The sequence below is a fragment of the Argentina silus genome (assembly GCF_951799395.1).
Source record: "Argentina silus genome assembly, chromosome: 12".
Classification (NCBI taxonomy): Eukaryota; Metazoa; Chordata; class Actinopteri; order Argentiniformes; family Argentinidae; genus Argentina; species Argentina silus.
In genome coordinates, this window is record NC_139666.1 from 11,666,526 (window position 1) to 11,688,650 (window position 22,125).

The 22,125-nt window shown below is 42.0% G+C and overlaps 1 protein-coding gene across 1 annotated transcript; it reads right to left on the minus strand.

Annotated features, from left to right (window-relative positions):
- Window positions 1–14,536: 14,536 nt before the first annotated feature.
- Window positions 14,537–20,909, minus strand: sp3a (sp3a transcription factor). The gene is made up of 7 exons (XM_083682193.1): window positions 20,319–20,909; window positions 19,889–19,986; window positions 19,622–19,717; window positions 17,860–19,054; window positions 17,392–17,581; window positions 17,082–17,278; window positions 14,537–16,828 (listed from the first exon to the last, which is right to left on the minus strand). Exons 1-7 carry the CDS (start codon window positions 20,323–20,325, stop codon window positions 16,542–16,544), a joined length of 2,070 nt encoding a protein of 689 aa, XP_083538319.1. The 5' UTR covers window positions 20,326–20,909; the 3' UTR covers window positions 14,537–16,541.
- Window positions 20,910–22,125: the final 1,216 nt, after the last annotated feature.

Genomic DNA, 22,125 nt, shown 5'->3' on the forward strand with positions numbered 1-22,125 from the left:
GCCATCATACACTGTATTTTACCATGACTGTTGAACCTTTATGCAAGACATAAACACAAGTTGAAAAACAATTCCTCCAGTAATACATTTCTCATCTAACTATTCTTGTAAAACCATCAATTTCAATAATTCCCCCAATGTGTGATTATGCATAAAGATTCATCAATTTCAAAAACTGAAATCAAGTAATTACTGATTATTTGTAAACCATTTAACATACACTTAATGGAATAATTTATAAAGAAGGAAGGGTTTCATCTTTAATTCATATTTGTAAAGTTACACAAGGCGTAATATTTTCAGTTAGCACGTGTGTGTTTAATTCAGAGAGCATAATTTCTGAGGCGATTAAAATAATGAGTGGAATGGAGAGAGGGGGAAAAATAGGGAAAGTTTTGCAGTTCATATACAGTTCATGCATAGTCTCCTCAGGAACTAGTGCTTATTAGTTACCCAATGGAGAACTGGCACCACGGCAGCATGCAATTAAGTGTCTCCATGCAGAATGAGCGTTCAGGTCAGGTTTAATGGGCAGAGAGCTAATAAAGGTTGGGCCAGGCGTGAGGGGAGGTGAGTCACCGGTACTGGAGCACTGCAAAGGTGTTGCACATGCAGAAAGGGACAGTGGCCATCATGCAATCCTCTCATAGTTCAGACACTTTCATCCTCTCCCATTCCCATACCAGCTCCTTGTATGAGTAGACCTCAGCCACCACACAAGCGGCTCTGAAATTATAAAGCTCTCTCCATTGTGGAAGTCTAGAAATCACATGTGCATAAGAGTAGATTATTAACTAATCATTGGCCATCTACAATGCATTGACAAAACATTTATGATTCTTCTTTTGGTGCACATGTTATGAATGGGGTATTTTCTTAAGCCTAAATAAATGGCTGTTGGTGTTATATTCATTACCTATGAGAGCATCACCAAGTATGCACAGATATGGATTTGTGGGTGTGTGGTTAATATTCTCTCAGTAATTGAAGGTAAGACACCGCTGACAACATGACCTATAGACCTTTTAGTCAATGGTATTCCACTAATGGAGAAAAATGAAAACATCAATACATTCTCATTTACAAATGTGTTTTGTGTCAAATTACTTACTGTTAATTGATTCCAACAACCCTAATGGAAAAAAGTATTCAAATAATCAATTGAAGAACCTCAATTAAAACAGATCAAGATATGGTCAACCCGTGAAAGGATCATATATGCAGTGAAAGAAAGGAAGTGTAAATAAATCAAAGCATGAAGAATATAATATCAGAACACCATCTCCTTGAACAACAGACTGACTCCTGGGAATCAGCAGGGCTACTTTAAACCCTATTTCGTGAGAAAGGGTGAGGCAAGTAAGTGGAATAAATCGCCATGGTAAATGTTATTATAGAGAATAGGCCTGGGCCATGAAAAACAACAGCAGAAGAGCAATCTACACAGAGACCCCTCCGCAAACCGTTTATCAGCTTGAAATGAAATTTCATGCATTAATACTCTACAAACGGCCTTCCCCCCAACCTTTTCAGAGCAAAAAGCCCCCCGACTTATGATTACCTGTCAACTAAACAATCCCCTCTCGCCCCCGCCGACACCACTTCCACATCCCTCGCCCAGAGCCTGTCGCCGGGCCCCTGCAGGTTCGGGACTAGGCTGTCAGAAGTAATGTGATGAAGGTGGACGCAGGCCGAGAGGAGCTAAATCGTAGCCGAAGGATGACGTTCTTTGATTTTTAACCATTACAGAGTTTTCATAGAGCTGCAGTCAATTTATTTTATTTATTCTAATGAAGAGCATTAGGAGTGCCGTAGTGTGCCGCGGCGCACATTGATCGCCTCGTTAATCACACTTTGCAGACACTCGCAAATCAAGTTCTTACAGCAAGCACTGAATCAGGGGCAATGAAGCATAAGCTCCTTCACAATTTATGATCTTTCAAATTGCATCTTTTCAACCATTAAATTGCAAGATACCATAAATTTTTATCCTCTCTACTTCAGTCCTGGTATTGATTCTGTCGTGTGAAAAATAGAATAGTAGTAAATTCAGGCAGTTAGACAAAATTTAAGCCTTGTCTTCAGAAAAGAAACTGAATGGCACAATGAAGGCTGTTAATTTGCCATTGAGAACAAATATCAGGAGTGATAAAATTTAAAAGCCCAACAGGGGTTTAAAATACCTGGCTCAGATGGGCTGCAGTCCTCTGCAACCTTGACTTCTCTCTTAGTTCACTACCTCTGAAATGGTAAAGCACCTTTTACACTCCATTTTGAAAGATTAGGTAACTGATGTGCTGCAGAATTAAAATTAAGTTCATATTCTAGAGGTGACGTGGGGATGGTGGTGGAAACGTGGAGGTGTCAAGTAATGTCAGACTATGGCATGGGTGGTGGCCCTACACCAACATGGGGACCATCAGGACTCAATCCACATGCAACAGATCACTTGTCACTGGTTCACATGATCATAAAATGTCAAAAAGCTTCCACAGGAGTGGCAATAACCATGGCAAAAGCAATAAAGTGCTCCATTCACTCCAAATCAACTAGGCCTATGAAAAAGTGCAAAAGAGAAAAACTCTTGTTCACAAAGTAAGAAGCTCGAAGACTTTGAGAGGCCATTACATTTAACCTGAAGAAAGCTACAATGCTTCCTACCTGCCCCATACTGTTTTGTGGAATTGGCGTAATTGTTTTTAGATTACATTGCACTCGCTCCTGGCTGTAAGGAACACACTTGTCAAACAATATAGTCAGATTAGCTCTTTCTGATTGAGCATGTCGAGTATCTATCCAGCTCATTACATACCCAAGAAAAGAAACAAAAGCGCTGTTAAAGTGACTCAATTACTGCCATAAAGCAGGGAGTGACAAAGCCTGCCCGTGGGTTCCAGGAGTGAAGTATTAACCCCTTCACACCTATAAGGAGAACAACACTTATGTTATGATTTCAGACGGACACATGCTGGTGCAGGTGCCAGGAACAAACATAGGCTATAAGAGCCTGTCTAACTCTCAGGGACTAACTCAGGAGAAGTGCTGCTCCCTCACGTCTTCTTTAAGATACCTGTATGGTGCACATGGTGAGTGAGGAGGAGCGTCAGGATCTTTCATCATGTCCAGGGATGCTGTCTGTCACTGAGCCTATGAATGAATGATCCTGTCCAAAAACAGATAACGTCTCATGATATGTCAATGTAGTAATGCATTCCAAATGCTACTGTACCACATATCTCTAAACCATACACAGCATATCTGATTACTAATCACTGCATTCAACAAACCCATGGGTACTCAGTCAGACCAAACAGCTTCTGCAGAAGTTCCCCCAAGACAAGAACAAAGCTCTCACCAACTATCAGATAACTATGCAACATTCCAAACCTCATGCATTCGGAATTGGCAAAAGCTGCATCTCAAACCATTTGAATCAGCTTTATAACTCTGGAGAAAGTGAACAAAAAAACAAACGCCCCAAAAACTAGCCGCTTCAGAGAGAGAGGGGACATTAGCCATATGCTGCTGTGCCGGGTGCTGCTGGATCCCGTTCTCAGAGGTGGGCATTAAAACCGCAGCGGCATGGCCGACTGGCACGGAGGCTGGTGCTCCGCTCACCTTGACTGGAGGTCCAGCCCAGTGCCAGCCCATGGGACAGACAGACAGACAGACAGATAGACAGATAGACAGACAGACAGACAGTACAGGTCACGGTCTAGGCCCTGGCAGAGGTACTGCTGGCCAGGCAGATTAACATCCTGGACACACAGGCCCTCCCCTGGGGCACACCAATCATCAGAGGAAATTAAACGTAAGGAAAACAAACCATAATAAAAGGCATAAAAGCCCACAAACATTGGATTGATCAGACGATTACAACCCATCTGGCTTGTTAAACTCAATCTGCTATCTTACCTACACAGACAGTTTGGTTTTTGTCGTTGTTGTTACGGACGTATACAGTAGGACCTCTGCATCTGGAGGACAGGGACTGGGAGACCTGGTGACGGTGACAACAATGTGCTGAAGAACTTACTTACTTACTAAAGGCCATTGCTCCTTATGGAGCATAGGCCAAAGACCAGTCCTCTCCACCACACTCTGTTCAGGGCCATTTGCTGAAGAGCACTGAATTTGTAGGCTTTCTTGAGTCATCGTTGCTTTCTACACCAACTCCTTGAATGACTTCTCCTAACTCAAAATCAAAACTCTGTCTGATCTTTGTGCGGCACCTCCTTCTGGATAAGACATACAGACTATTGGAAGAGGGATACAATACAATCAAGACAGATGTCACTCAGCAGACTCACTGCCATCTGCTCCTTCCATTTTGAGCTATAGTAGACTACAGTGTATGGACCATAACATGTATACTGTAGTCTCTATGTATTCTGACTGTCCCTCAGGGTGATTGAAATAGATAACTGGGCCACCACAGTAGCCTGGGTCTCCCTCCTGACTGTACAACCACATCAACAAGCACACAATAGTGCACTCAAAAAAATAAACACCTACACCGCCCCAACAAAAGGGTGTTGCAAGGTTTGACAACTTCAAGAAAATGACAAAATGCAGCCTGACAAGCTTTCAAGGGATGGTTGAGCTCCAGCAGATTACAGAGATCTTTATCTTTTCATAAAATGGAGTGCAGCATTTAAGTGCCAATGACTGAGAATACAATCTGAATTGTAAAGCGTGTCACAGCCATTCCATGGAGCTGTAGGGGCAGTAATGGTGAGAGTAATTGTGTGATGACAGTTTCACTGCACAGTGGCGTTCTCAGGGGCATTGTCATCATCACTGACAGGTGATACAGCTCCGCTGGGAATAGGTATATTACAGCAGGAATCTCTTCTTCATAAACACACTCCCAATCATATCTGCAACTCCACTCCTTGCATGCTATTGCTTTTCAATGCAGCACTTCTGTATAAGTTAATTAGGTGTACTTTTCTACAACAGATATGTGAAATAAGGGAGCATCAGGGGGGAGTTGCATAGAGAGAGAGAGAAAGAGAGAGAGAGAGAGAGAGAGAGAGAGAGAGAGAGAGAGAGAGAGAGAGAGATAGATAGAGAGAGAGAGAGAGAGAGAGAGAGAGAGAGAGACAGGCATAGACAGGACTTATTTTAAAGTGAAAAGCACAATCGCTCAAAAATCAAAACATGCTGTCACTGGCTCACCTAAGCAGCAGAAAATGCCCTGACTTTAGAATACATTAGGAGGGTAATTGCTCTGACAAAATTACCTTCTGTGTGATGAGCCTGGCCACACGTCTCAGGCACGTAGTGTATGTCGATCGTCTCAATGTCATGATCATCTGCTGCGCTAAAATCAAGGGCTCTGCCTACAGCGAATAATAGGAAATCAACAGGGAAATTGACAAAAACATCACTTTGCAGACTCAAAACAGGTCAATGCATGATGTAAATCCATGCAATGGGTACATTACAAAGACCACCCAATTTCTCATACCAAATGAAATGTAATTCCATACTGGAGCTATATGTACACATTAAACAGATTCACAACACATCCTTCACTGTCTGATATGGTATGAAAATGTAATTCTCACATAAATCTCATTATTACCTGCTGTAGGCAGATATGTAACTGCCTGGACACATTGGTACAAATACTATGTGTATTTTGGTGTTATCTAGCTCTTTGTTAGGATGGAGTTTCAAGTTAGTGGTGAGCCTCCACTCCACATCCTGTACTACACCAAGGCTTTTTGTCATGCAACTGAGTGTGGCGAGTGGTAAAATGCCTCCCGTGTCTGTGATCTGATGAGGATCAGTGATCACCTACATCCGTCTGAAAGGTGATTTCAGAGCGAAATTGTTCTCCAAACTCATGCTGCTTGAGCTGAGAGCACATTTTTCCAGCATGTTAACAAACATGTAATTTCCATAAACACGTCCAGTAATTGACAGCTTGATTTGGGCTCTGCCAGAGAGCTGACAGGCCGCGCTGGGCTGTTTTAATGCCGACTGTACGGTACCGGCTCAGGGACTCCGCGCCAGGCCATAATGAGCTTCTCAGGGCTTTGTGTGGATTAGACCACCAAACACATTGTTGGAGACAAAATCTCATAGAAATCCCATCTGATATGATCTATTTTATTGGATTAATGTGCCGCATTTCTTAATCATCTTCAAAAGATGAAATGGGATGATATTCAAAGAAATGGTTGACAAAGCTCTGTAGCTTATTCAGTGTCTGCACAGATGCACAAGATGTTGAAGACCTTCAATCACAGAGAATCCACAGAATCCATAGATCTAGAATTTTACAGTGAAAGCATGTTGCTTCAATACTAGCACTGAAAGACATGTATATTAGTTTGCAGAAACCTCCACGGTTAAAGAGTAGGCTAGGTGAGATAATGGTGCATACAAGAGGAAAAAATAAGAGTCTGATAAATCTGTATTGAACAGTGTCTGAGAATGTTAATACATATTAATGGTGACAGGAGTATTTGCAAGTGAATACACTGGCAAAGGGGATTAAACATAACTCTCCATAGAAGGGGAGGTATCATCACTCCCATTCTGGCGTGGGACTGGGCCTTATCTGATTCATCCCCAAGCGCATTGGCAGCAAACACTAAACCCTTATCTCTCCACTGGGCCTCTCCGGAGAGTTTACAATTTCTCGCTTCGTTGGAGCCTGAGCTGAGCTTGTTACCGGGACAAAGGCTGAGAGGTGGTCTGGTTGAGAGCACAAAGCCCCCCTCACCTCTGAACGGACACATTTCCCTCTGATAAGAGACGCCTTGTTGGACAACACTGAAGTATCCCCCTACACCAGTATGACAGCCACCATCCAAGTGCAGGGACTTATGAAAAACACATAAGCGCAAAGTTACAAAAGACCAAGATTAGCCTACATACAACAAAACAACACTCATGAAAGTCCTCTAATTAATGAGTTCACTTTAATAAGTTCACTTTGAGGATGAGTGTTTGAGAAACATCAACCAGCAGAAGTGTCCTGATCCAAGGATGACAGTTACCTGCTCTACCTGGGGCTTGTTATGTCTTTAGGTCACAACAAGGACCAGTCACAACACAGTGGTTTGTGACAGGGCAACTACCAATGGTCACTAATGGCATTTACAATACAGCAACCTAACAATTAACAATTTCAACCCTGTTGTCTGCCTTCTCGTTGTGAGAAAGGGAGTGTAGCCTCTCTATACAGACAAACCCAAAATGGACTCTGTAAAGGGGGTCTGAACTTTTATGACACAGAGGTACTGTGCTTGCCAGGGTTGACGGGTCATGTCCCACTCCGGCATTTTGTAAACACAACAATCAATGCAAAGTTATTTCTTTGTGAGCCATTCTGTGCGATCCAAATCATAGAAGCTGAGAATTGTGTGTCATGTGTTTTAAAACTAAGCAAGTTTGGATTTATGCTTTATCCCAACCAAGCGTTAATACCACTAAAAGCAATTTCAGCAGAGATCAAAAAAAGGCTTGCTGAGACAGCTCCGGCATTGTCTTCTGGTGCACTGTGAAATTCTATTTTGAGTTTTACTTGGTGCAGTAATTATCTGCATTGTTGGTGAGAATAAAGAAAATAAAGTGCATGAATATGTGCCGGTCAATTGGATTCTGTCAGTTCAAGCAGAATTGGGTACACATGCAAGCAGCTTGCCAGCTTGTAATAACGATGGTGTTTTCGTGGAACAATTTCCTCTCTAAACAGCTCATCAACAGCAGAGAGAGTCTGTCACCCGGGGTACGGAGTGACATGTCTTCCGTGTCTCTGTCTGTTATTAACATGTCTCTTAAGACAAGCTCAATTATCTGACACTGCCCGTAATTTCCATTCCTTTTCTGGCACAATGCAAAGTTCCTCTCCTTTCTTTTCCAAGCCGGTGGTATTGGATTCAGAAAACACTGATACAAGACATGAGTGGGTAGATGAAAACTGAGGGGAAAACATCTGGAAGTCAAGTGAAGTATGCTAGGTCCTAGCAAGGCCGGCAGTGGCTATGGGCAGGGGTGGGCTCAGTCCACCCAAACGTGCGTCTTGCCCCGGCGGTGGCTATGGGCAGGGGTGGGCTCAGCCCACCCAAACGTGCGTCTTGCCCACCCAATAAAAAGTTAAGACATTTTTTTTTTCCTGAATTGTTGATATTCCGGGGGTGTGTTTGAATGTTTAATTCAAACATTAATTGTATTTATTGTAGGTCCATATACTGCCCATAGCCACCGCCGGCCTTGCTACCCCCCACCCCCCCACCCCCCCGGCCGGCCTACCTCTAAGGTAAGGCCTAGTTGCAGAAACGAAAGTGATAAGAACCAATATGCTACTGGGCTTACACTAGGTTAACATGCACAGAGGAAGATGATTTATTAAGGCCCTGGTACAAAATATCATAGAGAATACATTTGAATATGCAGAAAGCTACCATTCAATTTGTTAGTGGTAAAGAAACATAAAGGAGCCATGCTAACTGATTCAGATCACAATAAAAACACAACCACACTTTTTACACACGGTAGTATAGTGTCCCTCATTTGACATTTTCACAGGGTGTTTATTGCATATTTTTGAGGGAAGCATCAACTTACCCTGATGAAGGCCTGTAAGCTTTGCTGCAAATGAAAGCATTAACAATGCTAAGATACCTTTACATTTCTGTTCTGCATAGCTCGAAGTGGGAGGGCCTGGGTTGCCGTGGGAAGTGGTAATGATGACAGCTCTAACTCAGTGCAGGTGCAGTAAACCATGGCAGGTTGGTCAATTGCCCAGAACCCATTACTTCTCCCCTGAGACTAACCATCTAATGTGCTAGGTACCTTCTGTAACGGAGTGACCTATTGTCAACAGAGAAATCTCTTTCATTTTAAAGAGACTAATGTGAGACACAAGGTTACAAGGACAGTAAAGTGCATGTTAAATATGGAAGAGAAGTTTGCCCCCCAGTAGTTTTTATACAAATTACATAGTTTGTTTTTACGTAGTCAAATTACGTAGTTTTTATAGATAAATGCTCCTGGAATAAATATATCCAAACTTCTCACAAAAAAAAAGAGGTCTGCTGGCAAATTATGAATACAGTGTCCATTACATATGGAATAAACCAGCATACTACGTTTATTATTCTAGTCTGTCAAATCTCATATCAGGGAAGAGAGGTTTTTCCTGCTGTATTGTGGTTGGGCCTGCTGGCCAGAGCCTGTAGGCCCAGAGAAGATCTCTATCCAATCATCTGCAGCTAAGAACACAATGTTCAGGGGATGTCAGATTCATTACACTGTCACTTCCTCTTTGTGAGTGTCTGCTTTGAAGGAGTGTGTGTGTGAGTACAGGAGCTGAGAAGGGGATGACCTTGGAAGTCAGATACATCTATGTGCTTGTTGTGTCATCTGCAGACAGACACTGTTTGACCACTATTCACCTTAAAGGCGGACTCCAGTCCTCTTGAACGCTGAAAGCCCAGGATGAGACTGCTGCAGAGCGGCGGCTCAGAGTCCTTGTTTTGCTCCCTGAGACGTGTGTAATCAGAGAGAAAGTCCAGCACAGATTACAGTCTTCAATCAGTCAGGGAGGAAAATGATATGTACATCATTGTCCCCGCTGCACATCCCAGGCACTGTCAGTCGGCATGCATATTACCTGTGTCAAAGCTGCCAGGGACATGACGAGAGATACTGAGAGCCATCACGTTGCTGCCACTCAGGGGGGTATCGAGCCTCGCCTCCTCAAGCGCAGCCGACAGCATCTGTCTCCATGGGGACTCCATGCTGACCTCTGGGATATTGTTGACACCATTTAATGTACATTTTCTGAGACAGAAACTGTTCCTTTCAACACTTAAATCTTTTTCATCAAGCTGAATATCATTGAAGGCCAACACTTGTCACTTGGAGAGACTATACATATTGAGGGCTCTGCTGTCACAAGTTAGTTGAAACCTATTTTACGTTCACACTTTTTAACAACAGGATACAGAAGGTCATCACCAACCAGAATGGTAGCAAGAGGAAGGAGAGGTACAGTAGGCTACATTATGCAAAAGAAGAAACCCAATCAACAGAAACTATACACTGAATATGTATGTAAAACGGATTTGTCTGAATAGTCTGTTCTGTTGGAAAACGAAAACACTCACAAAAACAAAAACAGGCTCTAAAATACTAGTGAAACATCACTTAACGCTTAACAACTCTTAAACAAACAACGATGACAAACAATAATACTATTCAAATTCCTCCCTCCCGAAAGAGAAGAGCGATACAAACCAGCAATTTCCCTGAAACAAGAAAGCACCTAATTAGACCCAGAAAATAACACACCTAGCTCTGCTGGGAGAAGGTAGATGAAAGAATTGCAGCTCGGGCTGCCCACCCCCCCACCCCCCCCCCCCCCCCTCCCTCCAGCGTCCCCTTCCACAGTCCGCATCTTTCAATTTAGCATCCACCCAGACACCTCAGATAAATGCTGATGACAAATAATGGCAGGAAACAGGAGCAAAACAAAATCCAGTGTGGTAACCGCTGGCCAGCGCTATCATATTTGCATAATAGCCCCCCTGTCCCACCCCAGGTATCTGTTCACCTTGAGGAGGCCAGCCCATAAACACAATGTCAACACAGCCACTCTCTCCTTCTCCCACGTCTCTCCCTCCACTGGTCCTGCTGGGACTCCAGAGGGAGGTCACCAAATTGTCTCTGGAATAAAAAAAATCACTGACCTTCTGTCAAATTGGCCATATTCAGTAGACAAGGAATATCAGGTTATTGAGTCGATCCATGCTGTGTTTCCTTGCCTGGGGAAAATGATCTGCTCCATTGTCTGCCTTTTGCTGTTGATCAAGGGCATGAGTGTGCCAGGAATGCAGAGAAACCAAGGCCAGAGACTTTTACAGAGTTTCCACTTCCCTGACAGAGTGAGGGAAAAAGACCACAAGAAATACCTGGACAAGACACTAAAGAGCAAGCACATTGCATTTCACACATAAAGCACCCATATTCATTTTATTTAAGAAGAAACCGAAAATGGAAAAAAGGCTTCATACTTTACAGTAAATACTGTGTGTCTTTTAGAACAGTATTTTTGTCAGAAATACAAATGAGTGCAGCTGCCATACCTCCGTGATTCCTGGCACTGTATTTTCAGGTTGTTGATTCTTCCACAAAACCAGAATAGTAGTCATTTTAGTAAATTGCAGGCATATCTTTCAACAACTGTGAGAAATGGTTAGTTAAAATTGGAGAGGGATAGAGATGAAACACCTCTGATTCTGAAGTGTGCTGTATATTTGGGACAGAATAATGAAATAAGTAATTTCTGCCAACTGTTCTCATTACCTCCCTGAGGCTCAGATCCATAATCCCTATGGTACTTTAAAATTCTAACACAAATACAGTGGGAAATGTTATTACATTACTATAGTATATGTAGAGTATTGGTTCTGTCTTCTTTCTTTTCTTTATAGTTATTGTATTTATGTATTTTGCACATTAATTGAAATGAAAGAAGTTGAGCACCATGTACAATTACATTGCAATTCGAATAGAGTAGGCTTGTAGAGGAATCCATCACAGAAAAGCCATTTTTCACTACAAACAACTTACAAATAACTTTAAGAATCACTTGGAATTATACCTTTCCATCCCAAATCACAGACTAAATTGCAACCACTGAAAAGCCTTTCCTTTTACTCTTCTTCAAATATGCATATTTTAATAAAGGTTTCCCTTGTCCTCCGGTTCATAGACTGTTCCATCTCACTAGCTCTAAATTTCATTCTGGAATTTATTCTGACAAAGTTTCATATCTATGACTTTGTGCAGTCTTCTTCCTTTCTGATAAATCAGCAGATTGCTCTACCTGCATCACTTCGTCCTCAATGTCAACAGGATAGTAAGTCCCCCTTCCTGTAAGTACAATGTTTTTAAATATACTGTACTTTAATGGCAACACCATTTCTATAGTGAGTGGCTGGACTAAAAACTCTCAGAGGTAATCAGCAGATGGAGCATACATCCACCATGTCCTGAATGGTCCTGTATGGCTCAGGTCAAAAGGCCTATGATATACTGTACTTGTCCTTACTAATGTCCCTGAAAAATATATTCCTACCATCTTTGAATTTCCGATCTTAAACATAGCTTGGTTAGATTTTAAGTCCAAGAAATATGTATTTGTATTTCTAAATCAAAAAGATGACACTAACCTTTGAGTCCTGTGATTAAATGATTGGTTTAAATGACCTAATGACATTAGTACTAAGTTATTTTCCATGCTACTGTAAACACTTCTGTATAAACTAAATCACAGTATACAGTAATACATCGCATACTATGTCATGCTCAGCAGCCTACCAATCTCTTTTCCTCCTACAGCCTCCTGAGCTGCTGGGGAGGATCGGTTGCTGATGGCAGCTTTTATCTGGGAAGTCCAGCAGAAACCTTCTTCTCCTCGGTGGCACTGAAGCGACTCCACTTATCAGGCAGGTGGAGGCCAACTTCTGCATGGGAGTTACACACACACACACACACACACACACACACACACACACACACCACATAGGCCAGATGAGAGCAGGACAGAAGATGACATGACAGTAATCGAGACATGGAGTAATGATTATTTATAGTGCTTTACTTGGATCATCTCACACCACAGAATGTACACTGAAGATGTGTTGGTTCGTCCAAACTCAACAAACCAATATTCAATGTGAACCATTCCTTACCTAAATGTGTTGCAGTACAGTGTACATGGTGCATCCTAAGGGTCTTAATATCAGGTCTTTGCTATTCTGCACTGAAGCCAGACAGTGTCTGCAAGCTTGAATTGTATTGCAAGAGAGGGATACGTACAGTATACCAACAAACATAACCTCAAAAGTAACCAATATAAAAGTTTTCAAGATGCTATAACCATTGAGAGCTATAACAAGAAAGTCCATGATTCTCTGAGCAGATTGTCCTCTTTCCACACCTCTGTGTATCGCAGAGTTCATTCCTGCAGGGGAGCAAAAGATTATTACTATATTCGGATTACCGAGCAGGGGAAATTAATTGGACTAATTAACATACAAGTAAATGATGATACCGTTAACACATTTCATTAACTCAAACTGTCATTCTATGTTCATGGCGCACTTGGTATTGCATTACAATGAATTGAATTCATTAAATTATGCAAATGAAAGGTACCACAAAATGGACGTGTCCTTTTAACGTTTTTAGACTGCATTTTCTGACTCCCGTTTTCAGCAAATTGACTCAGATTCAAAACCATGTGCTTTTCACTCTGATTTGTCAGATAAAGGCTTTCATACAGCATCATTTTAATTATGTTCCCCAGCACTGAGATAACTGTGGCCAGGTACAATGTATTTCTCCCTCTTCCAGAGGACCTTAGTGACACTACTGACTGTATGCTGGAGATTATTTCAATGCAAAAGAGAAGCAAGCTTTTACAATATCTCCACTTGTTAAATAATCTGAAATAATCATGCAGAGGAATGACAGCGAAATGTTCTAACTGATACAAACAGAGCATCATTTGTGCAATTACAAAGTAACCACTATAGAACTATGTACGGTAGCAACATGGTAATACATTATATAAATAACAATATATAATAGTTGTTATAGTCATTATTAAACTATTACTACAGGTATAGAGCAACAGAATGAAAAATAGTGTTACCCAGTCAGTAATAAACCATTGTAGTCATACTGGATGAATTTATTTGTATGGACACTTTTCAAACACCTCTTACAGACGAGGCTTGAGGTGATAAGAGTGCTGCAAGGATTACTTGCCCTAATGCCCTATAGCGAAAGGAGAGTGGTGAGGAATGAGTGTAGGCCTTTATGGTATTCTAAGTCGTGACAGAACTAGAATAGATATTCTAGCCAAAGCATTTTCGTGGAATTGAAATTAACTTCTCGTTAGCCCAGGATTGGCACCTATTGATAGCCACGATGGCTAGATCTGAGGCGCACCACAGGGGTGGGTCAAAGGGTCAACTTGTCTCCCCTCCTGCTCCTTTGGCTGCAGTGACATCTACTGGACTGCAATCACAGAGGAGAGGCATCAACATGTTGGGAGGTGCATTCAATAATAAATACCAGAATAAGCAGGGGTCACTTTCCTGAAGGCTTTGTAGCTAAAGTAGTACTTTATCTCTTTTGAAAATCCAGGCTCTCTCCTTTCCTAGACCAGCAAAGTTCTTAATCTAACAAATGTTGTTCTATAATGATTGACCTGCCAACATTGATTTTACAATTGTTACCATATCTCGGGTTTGCGGCTGGGTTGTCGGAAGAAATTAACCACTACTTAAACTACAAAGCTTTCGGGAAACTGACCCCAGATACACAAGAAGGTGCCTGCAAGCAGTTGTGGCGAGACTTCAGCAGCATAATCTAACCAGATATCAAAGATTGAACAGATATTACTTATTACAGAATGATAACAAGGTCAGGTTTGTCTTGATTGGTGTGGGATTAGAGCAACACAACACTGAGAGGAGAGGAAGCAACTTGCTTCGGCTAGCAGGAGTAGAACGTCTTAAAAGGATTCAGATTAGTGTCAGGATAAATATCCATAAAAGTATAATACGAGACAACTTTGTTCTTGGTAATGTTTAGTCATTTTAGTATGAAATAACAAGCTGCCCTCAAAAAGTGGACATTGTACAATTGTTTTGCGCTTTTTGAAATGAAGAAAAATAAAATCAAAGTGAAATGAATGCCAAATGTCATAAAAAATAATGAAAAAAAAGCTTCTACCATCACAAACGTCAGATCGGATTTAATCTTTGAGACTGTAAGAATAATGTATGTTCACTCCTAAATGTAAAGCTATGAGGTAAAAACTATTTAAAAAAAAATTGAAATAGTGTTGTTAATTACCACTTAAGAGTAAAGTATATTTCAATAATATGTTGAAGGCCATAAATTGGCCTTTGAGCCACAGGAGGCAAAAAGAAAAGAAAAGAAAAACCTTCCAGAGCCAGAATAAAACATCCCAGCAGCAGATACAATGTGCACTATTCACTTTCTTCAATTTAACATTTCAAAATCTGGAAACAGACAGATATATTACTACACAAAAGGGAATCAAAACATACAATCCAATCAAAATAAATGATATGAGAGACAGACACATATACATTTACTGACAGAGAAAAAGAGAGCATTGCCAACACAGTTTCTTAGGCAGTATAAAAAAAAACTTTTATACAAAAGGATCATTATCAAACTGCAGATGACAACAGTGCTATGAATGGAGTACCGCCTGCTGCAAGTTCCACCATTTAATTTCTGTTTAAAAGGGCTGTTTAAGCGAAGTGCCGATACAGAATGCATCTCTCTCTTCACCAAGCTATTTCATGAAAGGTGGTGGTGGGGGGGGGGGGTTGTCATTAAAAGACCCTGACATATACAGCTTTATAGAGCATAGGTAACATGGTGACAGCATAATTCACCTCAGCTTTTGGTCCATCAAATAACAGATCCCTATACACAACACACCACAATGGCCCTAGGAGCTACAGGGGAGCATTGCTCTACCGTGCAACCAGACAGTACTGCATGACCAAGTCACCCTGAGATTTTTAGTCAAATTTGGCAATTCAACCCCTAAACATGGCTTTTTATTTTTCTTCATAAAAATTACCCAGACTTTAACTGTGAATCATTTAGAAATTATGTTTTACAAAAGAAACATGTTTGAAAATGTCACTATACATATTCAAAAAGCCATTTAAAGAGTTTGGAGTTTGAGATACCACAAAAACATTTTACTATGCAAAGCCTACTATAAATAGCTGTTCACTCAAAATACTTGATTTGCAAGAAATGCAATGCATATAACAACATCAGATCAACTGTAGACTTTAAAGAGGAATTATAATACAAAAGTTTTAATTACATGATTGTTTTCTTTTTGCCGCCTGCAAATATTTTCAGGATGCAATTGAACAGGAGGGGAGGGGAACTTGCTGATAGTTTAAGCAAGCACAAATATGACATCAACATGAGGAAGACTCTACGAAAAATAACCATAAATGCATAATACAAAAAGGTGAATAACATTAAAACATTTACATGAAGACACATCTGGACTTAAGCAAAAACATTTCTTTAGGGAAATAAATGTGGAATCACACCTGATGTCAACTAATGTTTTGCTAAAAGGAATCGGACACATGGCCGTCACTGAAACACATATCCACAAGGGCATTAGACAGGCAAGATCCAACTGCTTCATTTCTGTACCATTCTTTTAACACATATCTTAACTCAAATCTTTTAACAATGACAGCGGCTGAAAAACCACCTGACATCCCACCTTTTAAACTACACAATATGATACAAAATAAGGCATTTCAGTGTGTGTGTACTGGAACCACTGCTAATGGACATGAATTGTTGAACATTATTTTTTTTTAAATATATATAATATATATAATATATATATATATTCATGTACTTTATGTATATAAAAACAAGCAGGAGAGAATGTTTTATGGTGAAGTTCATGAAATGAATCGAAGTCACTCCATGACTTCGCTGGCTGCTACGGTAACAAGCTGGAGAGGGATCTCAACGTTGGAGAGGATGTCCTGGGCACTGCTGGAGCCCTGCTGGATGTTGGTGAGGATGAGGGTGGTGCCGCCTGCCGTGATGATGCTGTCTGAGGAGCCTGCAGACTCCATCGAGGCCACCACCGCACTGCTAGAGTTCATGCCTTTCTTGTTCTGGTGAGTCTTAATATGCTTTGCCAGGTGGTCACTCCGCATGAAACGCTTGGAACATTCTGGGCAGACAAACTTCTTTTCACCTGTCACAGAGATAACGCACGAGTTAAAACGGTAGACCCACGAAACAATACTTCTGCATCACAACTACGGACTAAAATAATCTAATTTGCACCATAGGACAATTGCTATTCTGTTTTCTGGGTGATGATAACCTACTTTTCAGAAAACAGACAGAGGACATTTTATATGTGTATTAGAAAGGCAACAGTAAACCACAGCCTACTGCAAGGTAGCTTTACAGATGTGTGACTGCTGAGGGATGTGAGAGTGCACCTGTATGTGTTCTCCTGTGTCTCTGCAGCTCATCGCTGCGCGTGAACCTCTTCCCACAGAACATCCAGGTGCAGACGAAGGGCCGCTCCCCAGAGTGCCAGCGCAGATGCGCTCGCAGGTGGGATGTCTTCCCGTACACCTTCCCACAGCCCGGAATGTGACAGATGTGCTGCTTCTTCTTCCCCATGTTGGATCCTCTAAGAAAACACAAACAAACACACTCGCACTGATCAGACTTTCCTCATTTCAGAGAGGAGCTCATATACGCCTGTATGTACAGTGCAGGGTACCAGCACTCAAGCTCCCTCACCTCCCCCCGGCCTCTTTGCAGTTGGGGCAGGTACAGGCCACCCTACGTAGCCGCTTGCCCTCTTGGCCTTCCTGCTCCTCCTCCTCATCCACTAGCCGTACACGCAGGTGGGACAGGTCACTGGTGTTCAGCGTGGAGTCACTGCCCAGCTGCCAGTCCTCAGAGTCTGGCTCCTCCTTTATCTGGATATCTGGAAAGAGAGGGGTCCATTCACACATTAATATCAATATCAGCTTTGATAATGGAAAGCTAAATAGCCCGCATGAGCTTCTTTGTCAATATATTTGTTAAGACAGAATTAAGTGAGTTGACCGGCTATTTTGTTGAAGATCAAATGTGTAGTCTTAATGTTCCCTTTCTGTGAAGCCTTCTCTTGCAAATATAACAACCACCTGACAATCATAAAGCTCACCACAGCAGTCTAATGTCATGTCTGTCCTAAATCTATTGATGATGGAGATTCTGTACCTCCAGGGCTGTCCATGTCTTCTGCCTGCTGGAACTGGATCCCCGCCTGGCCCACAGAGTTGATGGTCACAGTCTGCAGGTTGGGGATCTGCCCTGTGCTGATCTGGGACAGGGTCTGCACTGGGGCCAGGGTGATCTGCTGGGGCGGGGTGGTGGGCAGCTGGAGGTTCTGTAGGTTTTGCACCCCCTGCACCTGGAAGGTCTGCCACTGGATCTGCCCTGAGGGTGTGACCGTCTGGGCCTGGATGATGAAGGTCCCTGGGTTGATGAGCTGCACATTCTGCATGGTCTGTCCCCCTGCTGCCACCGACTGCACCACATGACCCTCGCTGGTCTGGACTGGCACCTGCTGCAGCTGGATGATGGGCTGGCCCGAGGACACCTGGATGTTCTGGACTTGGTTCTGCTGAATGTAGCTCTCCTGCTCTGTGACTTGCGTCAGCACACCCGATTCATCTATCGTCCCAGACAGCTGAGCAGAGGACGTTGGCACATACATGTCTGGATTTGCATTGGAATCATTTACAGATAGTGATTGAGAGAGCTGGTCGTTTGTCTTCTCCAGGCTCTCAGAGCCATCCCCAGGCTGACCAGCCATGATCAGCTGCCCATCAGAGGTGACCCCCGTTGCTATAGTCTGAGCCCCAGAGAGCCCAAGGGAGTCCAAGTCCAAACTGTTAAGGGGTACAAAGGTAATGTTTCCTGGCAACCCCACAGGCACATTAGTGACAACCTGACCCTGGTTGTTAAAGGTGGAGACTCCCTGGATCTGCTGGACATGACCAGTCTGTGATATGAGGTTCTGGGTGTTCGTAAGGATGTCTGCAGCTGAGGTCCCCGTCACACTTATAGTCTGACTGCCATCGGGCAGGATCTGGATCTGCCCTGTGACATCGTGGCTCAGGGTGGCCGCCTCCACAGTGGAGTTGGAGAAGGCAAGCTGTCCATCAGCTGTCTGGATCACTTGGTACTGAATGTTAGGCACTGCGTTGGCGGAGGCATCCGTTCCTGATGTCACAAAGATTGGTTGGCTCTGAAGGTTCTGAAGTGGAAGAACATACTGTCCATTTGATGTCACTATCCCTTGACTCGAGACATGCACCATACCAGGTTCTTCCTTCACTGCTGTTGTAGGGGTCAATACCTCCCATCGATCTGGGGTCCCTGTTAACTGTATGGATGTGAGGTCTGTTGTCTGAAGAAGAAAATGAATTGATTTGGTGAATAAAAACTATTAAATTGCATAGAAGGTGTACCATAAAGTTTCAGATTGCTCTGTTAGGAGAAATTATATTCATCAACCATAACAGTTAAAATACTTTAAATATCTTTAAGCCAGCTGGAGCAGGCCTTACATAATACATCAATCAATACAATTGTATATATATATGTATATATGTATTAGTGCTTAAAAACATAAAAGCTAATAAAAAGTATATGTATAAAGTATATGTATATATATATATATATATATATGTATGACAAATTAAAATGGAAAAAAAAAAGGTGTAAAATTTCTTATGGATGTTAAAAGGGTGTTATGAGAACCTTACAGGGCAAACTTTCAAGTACTAAGCAACGTATAGCTTTTCAGACAGCGTGATCCAAATGTCAGCACGCACCATTGGTGCCTTGGGAATAATCACACCAGCACAACAGGCCGAAATACAGCTCCGTCACCGCAATCACTCCGTGTTCGTCTGATAATACACTGATTGCTATGCTTTTTGGGTCGGCTATTCTAACGGAGGTGGTGACTTACCACAACAGCGGCAGCACCGCTATCCCCCTCTGACGATGGCGACCCGATCTGGCTGCAGGTAGCTGCCAGCAGAGCGAGCGGTGACGGCTGAGTGTCCTACCCACAATGGGCGGGTTTAAAAAGAAGAAAGTGGGTGGCCGTTAGTCCGGAGCCACACAGGAAGTTCGACTTTTCATTACAAATTTAAACGTGTGAACCTCACAAAGCACCACGCACTTACAAAAACCCTGACTGAGAAGCACACAAGAGCAAATTTCGAAAAAGTACCTGATCTCCTCTGCCATCGTCCTGCTGCAGAAAGTCGCTTTGACTGCTGTCCACGTCCAAGGCAGCCATTTCCTCTTGTTTCGCTGGCTGTTCAGGGGCTACAGAAAGGCACAGCAAGAGGCAAAACAAACCAGATCACTTCAAGTTTCACTCGGAAAACGAAAGCAAATTGGTTACTAGCAATTTTGCAACACAGTTCAGCCTGGTCCAACCTCCGTTAGCTTTATTGCTTGAAGTTGACGAGCAAACACCTTGACGTATGCGTTAATTGTGGCTAGCAGGCGGGCTAACGTTTACTGGCTAAGCTGCAGAGAAAGATTAGATGTAACGCTAGTTAGCTTGCACTACCGTAGCTAGCCAGTATAGCTAACATTAGCTTAGCGAAAGGATGCACAAAATCGTACCAGTAGTTAGGTTGAGTATTACATACCAGTCATTGCGTGAATTATTTTAATTCGGAGAATCTCAGTATTATCACACGCCTAACATGATTACATTAATCGAAAGCGGTCCGCAATCGGTAATTCAAGTCTATTTTTTCTATTTTGATTGACGGTGCGGGAAACACAAAGGGTGGGGCCTCTAAAATTGACTTGAGAAATTTTCGACACGTACAGGAAATCCCGCCGTTCTTCCCAAAGCCGATTGGCTACCTGTCTCTGTGCCGTGAGATATCATTTGCCCGTGTGCATGACAGTCATTTTCAGACCAATTCGCTTCCTGTTTATTATTCGTCGGGGCGATGCAAGCGCTTTTCTCATACATTGAAGCTTTTACTCACTTTGTAGCCAGTGTGTATTGTTCATATTTGGACTCACAAAACAACTGTAGTATACTGCTAGTCGTTACAACATTTTGATAGTGGTTCATACAAGGGATTCAGATGAGCGTAGGCTGCGAGTTGTGTCTGTCTTAGGACTGCTTGTGTATCAACCCTACTTTTAGTCCACATTTATCTATATAGTGGTGTGGATATAGTTGATGTATGTAGGTATGGTTTTGTTGTCATTTTATATATAGTTCCTGTTTTGTACTGTACAAATATTGTTTAATAAAACAAATCAATGCAGTTATTGTACCCTCACATTATCACAAGCACAATGATAAGTCTTTTTCTTTCTCTCTGAAATAATCTTAGCTATAAATAAATCTGTTCTGATTGATTTATCATAAATACTATGAAGCTGTGGTATTTCATTTGATTACAATAGCAGGTTTATGTTAATTATTAGTCATTTAAAAATGTATCAAATGTATCATATTCATGCTAAGCAATATAACAATTGACCATTACTGTCCATTACAATGATTTTATACAAAGTGAGTTAGCCTTTGACTGTAGGTCTATCTAATTTTCCACAATAATCATAATCTTGCTCATATTAGCAAGATTGCATTGACATTAGAGCCTGTGTATTGCCTCGTCTGTAATGCTAGGCCCTCTCTCCTGAGAATTATTTGCAGTGTGTCAGTTCCTCACAGAGTGTGACCAGAGTGAGGCCATTTCTCTCAACCTTCAATTCAAACTTGGCCCATTACAGCCAGACTACAAAAGCACTTTCCTGGCACTCAGGAGCTCACGCCAGTGAATGGTGGATATTTCCAATCACTCTGCTGTCAATCCAAGTGTCAGGTAAACATAGGCCTACGGAAACAGCCTTTAGAAAGTCTTGCAACTATGTCTGTCTTACTCCAGCAGCCCAGGGAAACTTATCAGCAATTTCAACACAGACCTCCAAGCTAAAAGGAAAAGTTAAATATACATCCTAATGGCAACATAAATCTAATCCAACATCCTGGAGGACATAGTAAACAAGACAGGATATTGCCACAAGATCTTCGAAAGTCTGAGTGTTTGCAATGGATGAAACATCAGATTGTATTGGGTTTATTGACTGGCCCTACACAACATACACCTGCTGAGAGTGACCTGTGCAGACTCTGGAGCAATTACCCTGTGGGAGTTTCAATTCAGCAACGAGAATGGTCATAGGTCTAAACAAGGTTATCTTTGTCAGGAATCTATAACGCTGAGCACATGTTTTCCTTCATATTCCAGTATTATCATTGTTATTATTATATTTTCAATTTTCCTGTCACACAAGATTTTTGAGGTGAATTTGTAATATTTTAAGCATTGACACTATTTTTCACTACCACTGTATTTTATGATGGCAATACACTACACTGCCTGTAACATAACAAACAGTATGTTGAAAGTATAAATGAGAGAAGCA

Excerpts from the sequence above, each read along its gene's own strand:
- sp3a (XM_083682193.1), bottom strand. Across the intron at positions 19,055-19,621 it reads GCGGTGCTGCCGCTGTTGTG|ACAACAGACCTCACATCCAT; the intron begins GTAAGTCACCAC and ends TTTCTTCTTCAG. Across the intron at positions 17,279-17,391 it reads TGCAAAGAGGCCGGGGGGAG|AGGATCCAACATGGGGAAGA; the intron begins GTGAGGGAGCTT and ends GTGTTTTCTTAG.